This window comes from Anas platyrhynchos, chromosome 2, assembly GCF_047663525.1.
Source record: "Anas platyrhynchos isolate ZD024472 breed Pekin duck chromosome 2, IASCAAS_PekinDuck_T2T, whole genome shotgun sequence".
Lineage (NCBI taxonomy): Eukaryota > Metazoa > Chordata > Aves > Anseriformes > Anatidae > Anas > Anas platyrhynchos.
Genome location: NC_092588.1, coordinates 13,206,978 through 13,225,317, shown reverse-complemented (window position 1 = coordinate 13,225,317; position 18,340 = coordinate 13,206,978). Strand labels below are relative to the sequence as shown.

The 18,340-nt window shown below is 41.8% G+C and overlaps 1 protein-coding gene across 5 annotated transcripts in view; it reads left to right on the top strand.

The window, feature by feature from the left end:
* Positions 1–17,865, top strand: part of COL14A1 (collagen type XIV alpha 1 chain) — a 125,449-nt gene extending 107,584 nt beyond the window's left edge. For 2 of the 5 annotated variants that reach the window (XM_038175298.2, XM_072034353.1), the window contains exons 41-49: positions 1,114–1,167; positions 3,636–3,707; positions 5,427–5,462; positions 5,887–5,953; positions 6,466–6,654; positions 14,507–14,584; positions 15,476–15,631; positions 16,952–17,044; positions 17,138–17,865. In XM_038175298.2, coding sequence (XP_038031226.2) covers positions 1,114–1,167; positions 3,636–3,707; positions 5,427–5,462; positions 5,887–5,953; positions 6,466–6,654; positions 14,507–14,584; positions 15,476–15,631; positions 16,952–17,044; positions 17,138–17,277 — 885 coding nt within the window. In that variant the 3' untranslated portion in view covers positions 17,278–17,865. Of the gene's footprint in view, positions 1–1,113; positions 1,168–3,635; positions 3,708–5,426; positions 5,463–5,886; positions 5,954–6,465; positions 6,655–14,506; positions 14,585–15,475; positions 15,632–16,396; positions 16,824–16,951 lie in introns of those variants that run through there. The other 3 variants (XM_072034352.1, XM_072034351.1, XM_072034354.1) reach the window with 2 other exon arrangements.
* Positions 17,866–18,340: the final 475 nt, after the last annotated feature.

The window sequence follows — 18,340 nt, the reverse complement described above, 5'->3', positions numbered from 1 at the left end:
AGGTACATGAGAGGTAATATTCCCAAACCATTTATTTATGCCACATGAAAGCAGTTTTGATTCAGTTTCTAGATTATGTAAAGCATACTAATTCTAGTTCATGCCATATTAATTACTAAAATAGTGTAAGAGAAAAAAAATCAGAAAAAAAGTATGAAACAAAAAAGAAACTTTTTTTCTGAAGCTCTACAGGATAGCAAGAACTAGAATGTTTTTTACTCTGTGTGTGAGCACAAACACTTTCAAAGCTTCATTTTCCTTCTACTTATATGTCCAGATTCTGGTCTTGAGCCAGTAATAAGGTCATATTTCTCCTTTTTGTTTTGTATATTAATTAAGTAATTAACTTATCACTAGGCTGCTCAGAAACCCATGCTTTATAGCATGTGGACACAAAGTGTGTACTTTGGTTAATTTGCAAGAATACTTTACTGATAGTGTATTTTCTTCTACATCTGGTCAGTCTTTCTTCTCTGATTTGCTTGCTTTCCAGTCTCCAAGTTATCTTTAGTTTCTGGCTCTCATTTCTGGAAGCTCTGAAGCATGTTCATAATGTAAACCACATGAGTGTTCCTATCGAATTCTCATTATGCTGCTTCCTGAGTCAGGACCTCTGTGATAGCTTGTACATGTGTACAGTATTGCTGGGCAGAGAGATATACTCGCAGTTACCATCTTTCAGCACTTAATCCATGGGACTGCGAACAGTTGCAAGCAGTGAGAACAGGATGCATCTTGTTGGAGAAAAGTTTGCCAATGTACCCCTCTCATCTGCCACGTTACGGCAGCTTTATAAGAGAAATTCACCCAGAGGTGAAAAGTGTCTTTACAAAGGATTTTGTATTACTACTTCTTACTTCAAATGTCCAGTGAGACTATAGCTGGATTTTTTTAAAGTATTGGCTATGCTATAGCTCCTTTCCAGAAACAAACCCTCCCCAGGGCAAATAAGAGGATTTTCTTCTAAAAAAACCACTACCACCAGTTCTTAATTTAAGAAGAAAAAAAAAAAAAGATTAAAAAAAAAGAGAGATCCTTCTAGATGAAATGGAACATATTAACAAAATATTTATAAAAAGTTGATAATATTATATACATTTTTTTCTTTCCTAGGGCCTTCCTGGCAAAGATGGACCCACAGGCCCACAAGGACCTCCTGGCCCAGTGGTGAGTATTGCCCATGGAATTTGTTACTGTACAAGTAAGCAGGACTTTGGGGGATTATGGGTCACTCTGTTATCTGGGCATCAGTGGATAGGCCAAGGCCAAGGGTTCTCCTTGGAAGCTGAAATTCTCATGACTCACAGGGCTGGCAGAGAGCTGCTTGTCCAGTGTCATTGCTTTCCGTTCTCACTCAGCTCAAGAAAAAAATGGCTCCCATGGGAAGGAGAGAGAGTTGTTCCACCAAGAGATTGGTAGTTTGTTCTTGAGTTAAATAATGGCACTATATAAGGGAAATTAATGCTGTTAACATTTAGGGCAAGAATTTCTTTTTTGTAAGAAATTCCAGTTAGGGTTGTTAGTTGAAGTGAATTGCTCAGATTTGCTGTGGCTGGAGGTGTGTGCAGGTATTCAAATAATCTCATAGAGTAATCAAGAAAGACAGCTGAAGTTCTGCCTTCCAAGCAAGATATATGTTGCCTCCATAATCAGTCTCATTTGAGATCTCTCTTTGCTGGGGTGGTTAGGCAAGGTTAATATCTTTTTGACAGATTTAAATTAGGTAAAACTGCTGATGGTGTTGAGTATTCTCCATGCATAGAATCAGAGAATCATAGAATATCCAAAGTTGGAGGGGTTCAACAAGGATCATGGAATCCAACTCCTGGCTCCACACAGGACTACCTACAAATCAAACCCTATGTCTGAGAACATTGGCCAAATGTTTCTTGAACTCTGGCAAGCTTGCTGCCATGACCACTTCCCTGAGGAGCCTGTTCCAGTGCCTGACCACCCTCTCAAGTCAGTTTTTCTCGAGTACTTTTCTCAGGACTGTGCTCTTGGTGCTCTTTTTCCTGCAACACGTGCGTCTTAGTTCTCTTTCCTACCATCTTTGGTCTTCAACTGGCAGAACTTTCTGTGTCTAGATGTACCTACCATGTTTGCTCCCTGGAAATGCCTTTCTCACTCCATCCTCATGCTGTTTACTTAGCTCATACTCAACTGAGTCAAGGGAGAAGGTTTCTATATTATCCTCCTGTAATCTGAAGGGAAATTATCATCTGAAGGGAAATTATATGTCAACGCAACAATTGCTGGGGTTGCCCAGTCCATGGTAACCTGTTGGTCAGGAACAATTCAAATATACCGGGAAGATGTGGAGGAAACATAAGAGTTTGTACTGATTGAAATAAATAGATATTAAATATTAAAATCCCATGGACAGTCTCCTGATTTTTGCTTTTCTTCTTCTGAATACTGAACTAATAAATTGAAGTAGTAATAAGCTCCCAAATTTAAAAATAACAGAAGCAAACAGTTCAGTAATTGTAAAAGACTCACTTATTTTTTGAGCTCTGAATGGAAACCATTGTTTTGTAGTAATTCACAGTACCTCACTGAATTTATTAAAATGTTTTATTTTATTAAGAAGTATCAGAAATGAGAAAATTCTATTGCATAAGATTTTTCCCTATTCATCTAGAAACAGATGATAAGAACAGGTTACATGGTATGAGCAATTTGGCAGCCCATGAATCTGTGGTGTATATATAAATTAAACAAAAACACTGGCAATTTAGGACTCATTTGTGATTCTGTGACCACAGAAAGACCATTTGTAGCATTTCTCCTTTTGTGTGGAGAAGGTATAAAAGAACCTGATCAAGATCCAATTCAGCACTGTTGTGGAATCTCACACTCCCTGCGTTCCCTGCTTTTGTTGTCTTCATTTCCACTCTGTCTGAACAACAGGCTGGATTAGGTCACTGCTGCTTCTCGTCAGCAGCTACCTTGATTGCTATCAGGACAGGACTAAAAAAATTTCCATGTCCATGATTTTGGTAAAGAGCAGTCGATGAAGTTTTTTTCTGCTGCAGTTAAATTACATTCATTTCTGGCATTGCAAAAATTAAATTAATACTTAGTGCTTTTAAAAAATGTTTTACCTATTTAACGTACTTTCCAAATCTTTTCTGTTATTCTGTAATGACACGTGTTGCTAATCACATAGAATAAATAGAACTCTATGCCTAACGTTTGGTTCCTAATATTTGGCTCCTCTATAGAGCAGGAGGTAGAGGTCAGCAAGCAGATTTAATAATTTTTCTGAAATTCAGAAATGGAACTTTTAATCTTTTTTTTTTTTTTTGGGGGGGGGGGAGGGGTGAGGATAATTTTTATTTATTTCAATTTCAGTAATGTTTAAAAAAAGAAAAATGGTCTGCTTCAGTTACCTCTTATTTGAATCATTGGCCATAGGATTTTGTAAAGGATCACACTTCGCTACAAAAGGTGTGACCTTCTTCTTTCAATATGTACCAGTGCTTAACATTGCAACTCTAAATGATCCCTAAATTCTACGTGAAAGAATATTGCTCTGTGGACATTCTCTCCATCACAGTATTTCTCTTAGTGGGCCTCATGAATGTTAATTGCCATCACCAATAAGTATTTTCTTTCTCTCTTCCTTGTAGGGCATACCTGGTGCTCCAGGTGTTCCAGGTGTTACAGGAAGCCAGGGGCCACAAGGTGATGTTGGAGCTCCTGTGAGTAAAATAAATTAATATGAATATATTCGCTCTTGTGCATTCATTGGTTTCTGATTCTGGCTTCACTGTTTTCAGAACTCCTCAGGATTTATAGCTTACAATCTTTTTGCAGCTAGTTAATCAGAATGTCATATTGGTCTTTCTTGGTTCATTTTTCATACCTAATTTATTTGTTGATCTTACATACAGTGTTTGGAATACAGGTATGAGAGAGTCAAAAGAAAAGGTTAAATCACGGAAGTAAAAACATAATGGTATATGAATTTGTAGTCACTGTGTCATTGCTTTCTCCTTTTATTCCTTTGCTTTACAAGTTAAAGTGTGCCTTTTGATTAACCTGAATATTTCCATAATAACTTTATTCTGACTTTCAAACTGTGAAAATATTGTATGAATAAAAAACTGTCTTTAGTGATTACTTTGTGTTTATGTCAGGGCAACTGAGTAATGATCAGGGCTTTTTCTGTAATAGTATTCTAAATTTCAGCTGCAAGAAATTTGACCAGCAATTCCATTCAGAATTACACCCTCTAAACCTAAAGTCTGTATTAAGAACCTCTAACACTAAGTTCTTCTTTCAAACATTATTTCATTTATTATCAAATAAAACAGTTTAACTAGAAGAAAAGAATCCAATTATAAAATGAGTGTATAAATTACATAAAAGACAGAGCTAGAAGATTTACAGTGGACCTCTAAAAGAGATTTTATTTTATTTTTTCAAAATCCGTTTTGCTTTGGAGACCTAGTCCAATGCAAGCATATTTATTTGGTTAAGTGGGAGTGAAATGACTAATAATGTGTAAGCAAAGGTAATAACCTCATGCCCAATTTTGCATAGTTTCTAAGTGCAATCATGAAATCTAGTAAGATTTGATGAGCTATGGAACTTATTAGTATCGATGTATAACATGTTGCCTGTTCAATCCATATCCAAACACATGTTGCAGATAATTCAACTAAATCTCCTAGAGCGTAGATATTCCTGTGAGCCATGTAAGACCTTTACTGCAAATGTTTAGTAGTTCTACAAAAACAGCTAGGTAGGTGAAAACTAATTGAATTTCAATCACTATCTTTCCCCAAAATAGAGCAATATAAAATAGGCCTAAAAATAATCTTGCAGTCTTCATAGGTCCCTATCTCCCTCCCAGGGTAGGATAAAAACTATGTTTTAAGTATGTATCAGTCAGCTGGTTAACTCTTCATGCAGACTTTTCCTTGCTTCGGGAGCTCCTGAGGGATATTTAGCCTACCCCCAAAGCCTCCGTTGGTGAGGTTGTAACTGCCCCATGTATCTTGTCCCGATGCATAATGATCCTTACCAGCATGACAGTATTATCTTGACTGTCATACTAAATTTTCTACAAGTGCTACAAACTCTTCTCTCCCATCAGCCTTTCATATTCAATGCTAATGTTAGACCCATTTGAGCCATGAAAGTATATCTCCTGGTGGCCTATCCTTGCTGCCATTTTAAACAAGAGAATTCAGTGTGTGACAAACCCCTGAGAAAGTCGTATACTCTCCATGTAATTGGCAAAGGTGAACATTTTTATGAGTACTGAAATGGAAAAAGTATATTTCTTATTGTTACATAGCTTCCTGAAACCTTTGTTAGTTTGTGTTCGTGTTACAAGGGAGACAATATTTAAGGGTTAAAAGTTTTAAGATGGATCAAAATGAGAATTAATTTTGTGTTGAATCTTTCCATAGGGTGCTCCTGGACCTAAGGGAGAAAGGGGAGAGCGGGTAAGTGTGCTCACTTGTTAGCTGCCATATTTTTTCCGTTCTGGCCTTGTATTTTGTAAAATGCTTTCTGCGATGATTTATTGTTCTCTGTGTTTACAGGCACAATAGTTTTCTCCTGTGCAATCAGGCAAACTTCCTTCTATTCCACTCACTGCCTTATATATAGTTATATAATATTTTGAAGGTGAGAAATATGTGGCATTAAGCATGTTCCAAAATCTCTCACTAGGGTTATCTTCTCAGACCTCTGTTTGCTGGCTAAAAACAGCAATGGCAACCAGGGAAATCCCTAAACTTCTTAGGCTTTTTTTCTCATCTGCAAGGATATAATCTCTCAGGGGTAATAAATGTTTTTCATTGCACAGAGCATTTTCAAGACAGAAATGATGTAAAACTGTATTACACTGCTGCTTTTGTTATCCAGGGTGATCTCCAGTCCCAAGCAATGGTGCGTGCTGTTGCTCGTCAAGTGTGTGAACAACTTATCCAGGGTAAGTACACTGATAGTTCATGTGCTCCTATCTCTGGGATACATCTCTTCCTGCCACAATTGCTTATAAATATGATGCTTTTCAGAGCGTTCATGGGGATCTGTCCATTTTAGGCTAGGCTGTCAGTATTTATAGTCCAATTAGATTTATGTTAAGCTGAATTTGTGTCCAACTACAGCTCATTAACATCAGATATCTAAAAAAAGACCTTGAATTGTCTCCAAGTTATTAGAGTATACAGAAGCTTTTGTGGTAACAATTCTAAAATTTTACAGACAAAATACCAAAAATCCCATCAAAGCAAGGAAATGAGATTCTAGACAATAGTTCTTCGTCTTTTCTATATATTCCCTAAACCACAGTTTCTCCATCAACAACACACAACTTCACATTATTGAAGTTCCCCAGCACGACAGGCCACAGCCTTGAGGACCTGCCAGTGCTCTTTTCAAATTTCACCGAACCAGATTCTCCACTGCAAATTGAAAACGATGACATTTTTCTCTTGACAGGTCATATGGCCAGATATAACTCAATCCTGAACCAGATTCCAAGCCAGTCTGTCTCAACACGAACCATTGCAGGACCTCCTGGGGAACCAGGTCGGCCAGGGGCTCCAGGGCCCCAGGGTGAGCAAGGATCACCAGGCATGCAAGGGTTTCCAGGAACTCCTGGTCAACCAGGAAGACCAGGAGAAAGAGGTAGGCTTTGTGCTTCACGTATACAAAAATATACCTCTCTTTCCTGATACATTGTGGTGGCTTTTGTCTCCTGGATAAATGTTTTCTGAGGACAAAGTTTTCTCTCTAGCTGATTGTTGAGCTCAGTACAGACCATAACAAAAGCTCTTAGTCATGAAGGTAATGTGTGATTTGATAGGATCAGACAAGTTTAATGCTTTGTGTTGAATATTGGTGGTATCTAATTGTGCACGTCACATTTGCATTGTTGTAGGACTGTGCAATAAGCTGGAGGTTTGTAAGTGTAAGCAAAGGAGCTATTGGAGAAGGTCAGCTGCAAAACTGGTAGGTTTGTGTTGCAGAAAGATTGAGCTTTTCTGCTAAGCTTGGGACATGTCCATCAGAAGATTTCTGAGTTATGGTCGTTTGAAAGAAGCAAGTTTGTCAGAAGAGGGAAAAAATCATAGTTTATAAGAGGTATAAGGGGGATCAAGGACAGGAAATGGTGAGATCACAGAGAAATAATATAATGAACTGTTCACGTACAAGAATTTTCTATATTCTTACTTGTAGGCTCTGTCCCTTTCTCCTTTCCTCCTCCAGCGTCGTATAATAAAGAAACAAGTTCCATGTTTTGGTTTACTCTCTATGCAACCCTGGCAATCTTCGTAGCACAAACCTCACAGAGGTAGCACTGAGTCTGTGTTTGTAAAAGTGCTTTGAAGACCCTCACACAAGGAAGTGACCAAAAGCCCAAGAGACAAATGTGGTGTTCAAGAGCAATGAATTGGCGTTGCTGTTACAAAATCTGCCAACTGGAATTTTAAAAGCAAATTATTTTGGAGGCGTTTCAGTTCGGGAACTCAGTAGTTCTAGTTCTCAGTAGCCATGATGGCCAGCGTTAAAGCATTGATTTGAAGATAAAGTCTTTGCGTAGACCTGTGAGTTTTTGGCCCTTTCTTCTCCTCAAGACCATAATTCTAATTCTGTAAAAAAGAGGCAAGATTTTGGGTCCTGGCCTCTCAGTTGTGGTGCTGCCTGCTCCAGTTGAGAGAAGACATTGTCCAGAAAGAATTATGAAGGAGAGGGCAGAGGAAAGGATGAAAGAAAACTGGAAGAGGCAACAAGTTAGGAACTGTTTTCAAAAGTGGTGACCCAGAGAATGAATGCAGATCTCAGGGTAGTTGTTTCCATAGTCATACTCAGGTATTTTAAATGGCATCTCAGGCAGGAATTGTTTAAGCACACAACATATTTTACTGGAGAATGGAGGAACCAAAAGCACGGGCTATAAAAAGGGAAACCCATCCAGTATTTAGCGTGCAGTGTCCATTGTGTTTGTTGTGCCAAGCCCTAGATCTGCATGTTGTAGTGCTGTGAAGTCACAGAGTGATTAGATACAGTCATGTAAATGGAACATGGTGGGGGCTAACCTGCTGTGGGTAATATTCATCTTCAGGCATCAACATTGGCAAGAGAGTGAGTACTGAATGAGTAAAAGCATGTTAAAAAAAAAAAAAAGTATGAGGTGGTTATAACAAAATAATGCACTTCAATGTGGCTTTTATGTTCCTTTTACTGTCTCTATAGATAATTGATGTTAGAAGGGACTGATTTTGGCAGGTTGTGCTTGTGGGGAGTTTCATACTTGGTAGAGAGCAAGCTCTTATCGAGCATGCTTCGAGAAATATAATCAGTCAGCCAGAACTCTGCAGATTTCCCTGAAGTGTGATGCCAAAAACTGAGAGTCTTTTACTGTATTTATAGCTTAAAAGAAGATTGTTTTAAGAATGAAGAATCTATGTGTAAACTTAAATACAAGGTAATTAGCTAGCTCATTTGGAGTGAGGATGGTTTTTAGGACATTCACATAACTACAGCCTTGAACAGAACTTGGAAGGAGCTCATTCAGAACCTAGGGAAAAATAAAGATTAATTTATTAGTCTTGAGGATTTAATTTCTTCAGAAGCAACTGAAATTGTAGATTGATGCATGATGATATAATAGCAGTTTATTTAACAGAAAGATACATTTTGATTTGACATTTTCAGAGTCTTTTTCTAAGGGATTGCTCTAAGCTAACTCCAAACCACAGCAGCAAAAAGTAGAAATTATTTTTACCAGCTTCATGTTTGAGGAGATTGATTGGATTTTTCTTGCGCATTCCCAATTCTCGCTTCATTCTTAGTTACATATACAGTGAATTAACAAATAAAAATTGCTCTGCTTCTGGACGGAAGCTTTTTTAGCTCCCAGTGACTACAGAGAGGAGGGTAAATGGACTCGAAACCCATCACCCCCTGCTGTCTTCCGAAGCACTGTTTGCATTTTACTTTTTCTGCAAGTCCCGATTTACGGTCCTGTCATGAAGATGTCCAGCCAGCCGCTTGGAGTCTTTGGGAACAATGTGTTTCTTTTCACTGATGTCACCAGCTTTTGGCTCTATGTGAGGTTAATTTAATGTTAAGAGCAGTGCCAGATTAGCAACTCTGAGAAGTCAGCCTCCGTCCTTAATACAGAAAATGCACTGGAACAGTGACAGCAGTGTCAGCAGGGCACGCTAAAGAGTAATAGGCATTGGAAGGGAAAAAAGACCCAGTTGTTCATCTGGTAGGGTGTTGTTTGTATTTTCTCTGAGTTTGAGCTGTTGGAATTGCTGCAAGAACCTGTTACAGGCTCTGAACTGAACGGAAAGGTGTTACAGCAGGAAGACAAAACGTGGGGGGAGGCTCATCAGTTCCTCTCCCTCCCCTCTCCTGCCCACCACCCATCCAGTCCAGGCCCATGACAAGTGGGGACCTCAGAAGCAGCGCGTGGAGCTGCTTCAAAATTAGGCACTGAAGAGAGCTTTACTGGAAAATGTCAGCAGTGGAAGATCTCGAGAACAGTGAATGTCCCTGCTAATTTGCCCGGCCAATAGCTTCTTCCCCCTTGTTTACCTTGTCAGCCTGCCAGGCTTTAATCAGATTTTTTTGGAAGGAGACTTGGATCGAGAGAGTGGCTTCGAGTTCTGTTAGAAACCTCCACTTGAACTTCTAGGTCCAGGCTGTCCAATTCCTGAATGCGGTCTCTCACTAGGACTACACGGAGCTAGTCATTCCAAGAAGGACCACCTCGGCGAGGAAGAGAAGTCATTCTCTTGACAGATTCAGTTCGCAGAGTCTTTTGTGTTGACGTCAGTGAAAGGATCGGGATCACAGTAACATGTTTGTTACTCAGTTTTCTAATAACGTGAGCAGAAACATCTCTGGAAACCCCTATATGCTTGTTAGCAGTATTAACATCTTAGTGGTGGCCCAACAGACCATCAAACCAGTCATATAAAGATCAAGGAAGCCCCACTGTCATATGTGTTATGATATCTAATCCCAGATAAACTACTAGGACTTTGCCGTTTTACATATTTGCATAAACATAGGAGCTGGAAGAAAAATACATCCAAACTGATTATTCACAGCACTGATCTCTGTTATTTTAACTAGTTCGCAGCACTGGTTTCTATTTTTATTTCAGCTCATTCCAACAGCTTTTGTTTTGATTTTGTGTGCATGAACTGGGACTTAAATAGCTAGTGTCTGGCTTCTGAGTGCTCAGGAAGTAGTTCAGCTTCTGCAAAACAATATAAAAAGGCAAAGATTCAGTACAATTTCTTTCTACATGTTTGTTTTTTTTTTCAGGTATTTTTATAATACTTCAGTGGTTTTCTGAATAACATAAAATCCATAGTAAAGGTTACACTGATCCACTTCTAGCTTCCAAATGCTGTGAAAATGCGGTTGTTGTCCTGCCACTGGGTGGAATTTGGCCCTTATCACTTGTCCTGAAGCGATGCACAAAACTTAGGGCTACGCACTCCATCTCACTGTTACCAAAATACAACAAATACCCAGGCTCTCAAGTGGAATGTCAGTATGGTCAAGTACAGCTTCATCTGTGTTTGCTGCCTGGCTTTATAGGAAGGAGTTAGTTAAACGTGTTATCAAAAGCCCCATGTTTGTGGTTCTGATGGCAATGTTCTAAAGGAATTAAAAGAAAGTTTTGCCAGTAGAGTGAAATATTTTTATTTCCAATTTTATCTTCATCTAGATAAAAAAAATATAAATCATCTAGTGTTATAATGTATTGTGGTTACAACTGAGCATCTTTAAAAGAGGAGGATTTTAGGTCCCAGTTTAATTTTTCTCAGTTCCTGTATATGCACTTCTTCCCAAATGACAATATTCTCTTAAAGAACAATACCTTGGGTTTTTCTTTGTGGAGAAGCCATGCACATTTAATTTTCTTTGCTAGGAATGTGTTCATGATCTTGCTTTTAGTTTTTAATAACTGATGCTATCAGAGAGATCTTTAGCAGAGAGTTGGAAATAATTGATTTCAGTTGCTTGTGATCTCCGTGGGCTGAACCCAAGCCATTGCTTATTTTGGCTAGGGACGAGACATAAAAACAGTTAACTTGAAGGGGGAGAGACGGACGGTGTAGCTGAAGTATGTCCAGGCATGAACCTGTAAACAGTTACTAGGATTTGAAGCCACCCTAACCCAAATGTCAATTTTTGATGCATACCTTTTATCCCTACCAGGATTAACCACTGGAGTAACCAACACGGAGAGTGAGGTCGTTTCTGGGCGATGTAAAGAGAAATGTGTGAAGTCTGAATGTCGTTGAGAGGAGGGAGCTGCTAACCATGGCCATGTGAATCTGTTCACGCTTAGTAAAGCTCTTTGGTGGGAAGGCTGTTGGTGGAGCTCACAGAGTGCTTGATTTTAGCTCGTGTGAGGTTTGCCGTAGGACTAGGTTATTCTTGCTTCAGTGTTTATGTTCTCTTCCACTTGGGTACACTTTTCTGGAAAGCAGACTGAGAGAAACCTGAAGCAAACTTGTCTTTTGGCCTCCAGTGTGTTTGCTCTAGGAACTGGATATCCACGTGATTTCAAAGAAAGTTTGCCCCTTGCAAGAGCTTCATAGCGTGTCCCAGGGCAAGCGTTTTATTATTAGCCCAAGTAGATTTGTTCTGTTTTTATCGCTGCTTACAGGAATTTCTCCTGGGAACATCGTGTATGGCTGTGTGTAGTTGTGTGTGTAAAGAACAGCTGAGTGCATGGAAGGCAGCGATTTGAAAATATTGTGGCAATTGTTTTTGAGGTCACCATTTAATGTTATCATAATGTCAGATAAACAGTCACACTAAATATCTGTGTAGATCCCACATGGTTATCGTGGGCCAGTCTGGTTATGAACAAAGCAATCCACACACACACACACACACATGCTGTGCCTTTTGCAAACGGCCAGCGTTTCCTTACAGGGCACGTATTGAAAGGGACAATCTCGATGAATTCCTCTTGTTTAAAAAGCCTGCAGCAAAAGTAGAGAACTGCAGAGGAGACTCTCCACGTGTTTGAAGGGGCTAAGCAAATTTTAGATGTCTGGAAACTGCATTTGGAATGCAGGACAGGAGGTTTGCATGAGAAAGTCATCTTTAAAATGTGTGGTATTCACAGAAGATGTGTTTTTTTGGCAGGTTCCCCCTGTGCTATAAAAATGGATTAGAGCATCTCCCTGCCACCTAGGACTGCTTCCTGCCATGGGCTGTGCAGTGCAGTCATTCATCAAAGGTGCTGAACAGCACTGCAGCTTGAAACTGCAGTCTGTGCTCTAACTAAATGCTAGATTGCAAACAGGAGGCCTGTACTGGAGTGGGAGGCCACTCTCAGAGAACAGGAATCCCAAGAGTTACATCGCTAAGAATCCCAGAAGAAAAGATGTTGGCAAATTTCAGGATGCTTGAGTAATTCAAACACTCAAGACTCCTTCACTTTCACTTAAGTTTTAGTAATCTTGCGGTTTGGCCAGAGCTTTCTCATTATCTGCCTGTAAAAAGCCAGGTGGGAACTGATTTAGTTGTAAAAGAAAGCAGTTGTGTACAAACAAGATGGAAAATTGGAAGATGAGATGTGAGGGATGCTTGAGAGAAGGGAGGGGGGTTCCTCTCCAGCTTTGCTCTCATGACCGGATGGTTAGAGCACCGTTTCAGGAGATAGGAGGCTGTATTCTCCCTGACACAGAGTCCCTCCCCAGCTTTCCTGTAGCTGCCTTTAGGTACTGGCAGGCCGCTGTAAGGTCTGCCCAGAGCCTTCTCCACGCTGAACAACCCCTGCTCCCACAGCCTGTCTTTATAGGAGAGGTGCTCCAGCCCTCTGGTTATCCTCATGGCCCTCCTCTGGTCTTGTTCTAACAGGTCCATGTCCTTGTGCCGAGGGCCCCAGTGCTCCATGTGGCCACACGCTCAACAGCAGACCCAGAACTCACCAGAGGATCCTGAATTCCCTCTCTGCTGTGATTTCTGATTGTCCAGTCCCCGGGGGTGCTGCATGGGGTCTTGGTGCTTCTCAAGTTTTCAGCTGGGGAAGAGATTGCAGGAAACAGGGGTTTCCCTGCCTCCAGGGAGCTCCTTTTCCAGGGGCCACATGGGGACCCACTCCCCCTTTGCTTACACCTCCATCGAAAGCCCAACAACCAACGTGAGACAAACACGCACCCACTGGATTGCTTTCCCATACACCCTTATTTTACAAACTCAAGGAGAGCGATGCATTGTCAGTGCTGGGTTTAATTGCAAAATCTTTCACCGTTAAAGCTTGTTCCTATTTGCATCCATCAGAAATTGGCTTAGAAAGTAAAAAAAAAATCTTCAGTGGCTCCTTGTAAAAACGAGAGTCTGGACACAGTCACCTGGGAGGTGCCTCGTAGGTGTTTTTCCTTCGATGCAGCACTTACCTGAGCAGAAGGGACGGCAGCAGGCCAGTCAGCTGAAATCGGAGAGCGTGCCTCAGCGAGGCTAGCAGCACTTCTTTCTGTCTACTCTGTTTTCACGAAGGTGCTCTGTGCTGGCTTTCATTCTGAAAGCGTGGAAGCAGTGAGAGCAATTACCAGCGTTGGGAGGTCTGGAAAATGGGGGGACGGTCCCACAACCAGCCCGGGTTTTGTGTCTCTGAACCATCCAAATCAAACACAGACTTTATGAGAGTTTCCAAGTCGCCGGTGGAAACTCAGGGTCTGGAATTTGTAGTTTTGACACCTACTTCAGTTCGACACCGCTCATTGTGATTGCTGCATGCAGAAGTGTTTTTATAGGATGCCGTAGTGGTAGAGGAGCAGGAGATGGAAAGCTGGAAGGATGTCGTGCTGTTTCTGGATTCCTAGACCTGTGGTCTTCACGGATCAGCCCCAATGATAGAAATTCAGGGCCATGAGCAAGTGCAGGAACACAACCGTATGGCAGCGTGTGTTGGAAAATAAGGTTTTGTGACTGTGAAGCTCTTAGACGGGGCTTCAGCTGGGGGATGAGTTCTGGCTGTGGTGAGACTTTTCTTGCATTTCAGCAGCTTAAGGCCTTCTGATGATAACTTTCAGTTTTCTTCTGGAACCATCTTGTGATGAACCACTGGTTGGTGGGTGAACGCTTGAAGGAAAATTGGCTGCAGTGTTAAAAATCTGATTTTTCTGGATCCCACAGTTTACAGACAGCTTTGTGAGGCTCGGACAGTTCTTCTGACTTACTATAGTTGGACCTTGGCATAGTCCAGAAGCAGCCTTCCAGCAGGAAGCGCTGGTCTGTGCCCTGGTAAACCACCCTGATGAATCCACCCTGGCAGCAGGAATGGTTAAGACCCCAGGGACACCGTGATTCCCTTGAGAGGCTATCGGAGAAGGGAGGAAAAAGGAACCTAATAGTTCTCTACTTCACCTTCTTCCTCCTCTCTCATCTGTTTTTAAGTGAAAAGTAATGTATGGAACCATAGCCCCAGTTAAATCCTAACCACTGCACGGCGCTGTGCGGGATGTGGCTCTGATGAGTGCCATTTCCTTAGGTTTACCAGGCGAGAAGGGAGAAAAAGGCAACCCGGGTGTTGGAACTCAAGGACCCCGAGGCCCACCAGGATCTACAGGTAAGGTCGTTACGGCTGGGGCAGCTGGGTTACACTGCTCTCACCCCTTTGCAAGGCACCTAGGAATTTTGTGGCTGTGTCCTCCACTTTTAGGGCTCGTGCAGCGAAGAAGGTGGCATTTAGGCACCCCGCTGTTGTAAGGCTCTTACTGTGATGCACAATGGTGTCATCAGTCACACAAGAATTTTCCTTTTCCCCGTGATATATTGCTTCTCCAAACCCCTCCTTTTTAATGTTTTAAGTATTTTTTTTTCAGAGAGAGTGTCTGGTAGGTAAAAATTAATCTGGATTGATTGCGTTTGTTTCCTCATTGACCCAAGGCCATACCTAACTGTAACCTGAGAGGGAAATGTACGTGAATTCAGCACATTAATCAAAGGGATTTAGATTTAGCTCCTGAAAAAACAGACCGATACTCAAATCCTGTTGAAAGAAGCATAAAATTGCACTGACTTTGTCAGGATATTCTTTCATTAGCGGATTGCTATCAAGGCACAGCACTAGTGGGTGGACAGGAGAGCCATGCTGGCATCCAGGGCTGTCCTCCCCCATGAAGCCGCCTTCCCAAACGTCTGGCACTTGGTGAAACGTGCTCAGTAGAAACTAGTATAAATTTCTGGCTAGAAGCTGCCTCTGGCACGGAAGACAAAGCACCAGCCAGCGCGGCGGCTTCTCAGGAACAGGGAAGAGGCTGGAGCCTTTCCCTCGGCGTGCCTGGGGGAGCTGGAGCAGGGAGCTGCAGCCCCCGCGCTCAGGCTGCCTCCTGGATGTAGCCGCAGTGCTCTCGGTGCTGTCTCCTCCTAGCACCAGGCCTGCGGCGCTGCCAAGGCAGCCTGGACCCGCTGCTGTGACGAGATGCCAGTCACGCGTTTATCTCCCCGTTTCATGCAGGGCCTCCAGGAGAAAGCCGAACTGGCAGCCCAGGACCCCCCGGCTCCCCGGGCCCACGGGGTCCCGCCGGCCACACAGGGCCCCCCGGCTCGCAGGGCCCCTCCGGCCCCCCGGGGTACTGCGACCCTTCCTCCTGCGCGGGGTACGGCATGGGAGGTGAGTAGGCTGCGGTCGGAGCCGCCCGGTTTCAGAGGTGGGGTGGCGAGGAAAAGGACCGTGTCCTTCTAACAGCCAAAGTAAGCTGGAGGCTACTGGCAAAATGCGGCTGGCTCCCTACACGCACGCATGTCCAACACCGCTGCTCTTTGTGGGGCCACGCAGCCAGCAGAGTCCACCATCTGATTCAGGCCTGTGAAACGGATGAAGCATACTGGGTTTTTTGTCCTGTACCTCTTTGTGTTAGTCCACGAGCCTGCTCCACCTCAACTGAACGCTCTGTGTGTTGAGTCCCCCCTCTCCTCATGTTCGTGACGGCGGAGCTGAACATTTGTAGTTTTTACAACGTGTCGCTCCACTTCCTCTTCATGGCATGACAGCATGAACGTTACTAAACCTGTAATAGTGTAACCTGAAACAGGGGTGCACGTGTCCGTGATTAACAAGTGAAACGATCTGGAGAAAGTGGTTCTTTCTAAGTCTTCTGTATATCTTACTTTCCTTTTCATTAGAGCACGGAAAGGCCATGGGAGGAAGTTAACACAATTACCAAAAGTGGTGTTGCCCAACCTAAAATTTAAATTTGTTTTAGCAAATTACTAGTTACTACAAATGTTATGCATAAGGCGTATTTGTTTGATGTTTACAATTTAATCTGCCCGTGAACTGATTTGTACGTTTTACTCACGTGAATGTTTTTGTTGTCGTCTCTTCCTCTCCTTTCCTCCTCGTTTCCCTTCCCTGTTGTTCATCTCCTGTTCGAAGGCCCCATCCCTTACAATGGCTACCAATCCAGAAGGTGAAAGACTCATTCTGGTTCAGTTCTCATTTGGCTGAAGGTCAGATATGGATGCTGAACTTCTCTGTGCTTTCCATCAACGATGTTGACTACCACTAATGAACTTACTGGCAGCTGTACATGCACCTAGCTTCCCTGCACTGCTAAAAGTTATTGCCTGACCCATTTTGCCCATTAATCATATATTCTAGCCCGTAATTGGAATAAGCTAAAGCAGGCAGATTGTGCAGTGTATAATAAGCACCGTATTACAACTGGACATGAGACAAATTTTGGTGGTGGTTTCCAACTAACTTGGCTGTCTGTTGGTGGGTTTCCAGTTGCTCCAGCTTATTAATTTTATTAAATGTTTTCACTGTTCCTTTATGTGAATAAAAATGTGTATTTAAAGATGATATCTATGCACACATGCGCTATATATATATATAAAATATATGTCAATTTCCTAATGAATGCTTTAATTTTCTACTCCCCTTCTCCTGTGTTAACCATATGAATACTCTTGGTGGTGGTGGGTTAAGGTGGATACGGTGAGCCAACCGATCAAGACATCCCCGTAGTGCAGTTGCCACATAACTCCTACCAAATCTATGACCCCGAGGACCTTTATGATGGTGAGCAACAGCCGTATGTAGTTCACGGGTCCTACCCCCTCCCGTCCCCATACTCCCAGTCCTCCTATCCATCACCTCATCTTGCTCAACCAGAGTTTACTCCCGTTCGAGAAGAGATGGAAGCCGTTGAACTGAGATCCCCGGGAATTACTCGCTTCACACGGAAGATAGCCAAGAGAAGCGTCACGGCTCCAGTGCACAAAAGGGCAAATGGAAAAAAGCCCTCTCAATGAACTGTTCAGAAAGGGAAATGTTTTACGTGCATCTATATTTGGCCCTTTGTTCGGGTACCTGACCTGTCATGGAAGATGTTTACAAGCTCTTATGTTAAAGGAAAATAAATGTACGTGACCAGCTGACACACAAAATAAAGGTGATTATCTTGCATGCCAGAAACTTAGTATGTTAGTGGGTTGGTGCTAGATGATGGGGAAGGATCACTTGTAGATCTTTTTCCAGAGTACTGTTTGAGACACTACTCAAACCGCATCTAAAAAATCTTCATCGGGTTAAGTTGCTGTACAGAACCATTCGGAAAGGTCCATGTTTGTTATCCAGCTGACTCTGTTCTCTTAGTTTTGGATGAGTTGCTTTTACTTGTGGAGTAACCCTACTAAATTCACCGAAGAACAATGCATAATCAGGTTTCCTTACACCCAGCTATTACCCCTTTGCAAAGCCTTATGTTTATGCAATTCTTTTTCACCCACATTATATAAATACACAAGAATGTTCTGTGGGAGTACACTGATAATTTATTGTGAACCTCTTTCATTTCTGTTTTGTATGCAAATAAAAGTGGCAAGCTTTTATATTGTTAATTCTACAATTGATTGATTTTTAACTTTGAACAGTTGTCTAGATCTTCAGGGGACAGAACCTAAAGAGAAGAAAATGCGTTTCCCTTTTTCAACAGCTGTGCAACAGTTTTACTTTAAAGGTTACAGGCACTTAGTTGAAACAATATTAGCCTTATTTTTAAAATATATGAAGTGGTGAGAATAAATATGAGATAATGATATTGTACCACCTGTGGAGCCAAGATTTTTGCATATTAACATGCCAAAGTCAAAAGACTGGCAGGAACAGTTGCAGAGGCAACTTGGACCATCTGATGAAGAGAAAAAGAAAAAACCAACCCAACTGCTTGATAACAAAGCAATTAATGTTAAAGCAGATAAATAAATCTTAAAGTGAGTCACTGAACAGTTTTGAACAACACTACTGAACCTAAGCAACAAAGAAGGTTTTAAAGTAGAAGCTCAAAAATGTAGATACGTCTAAAATGAAGTCACA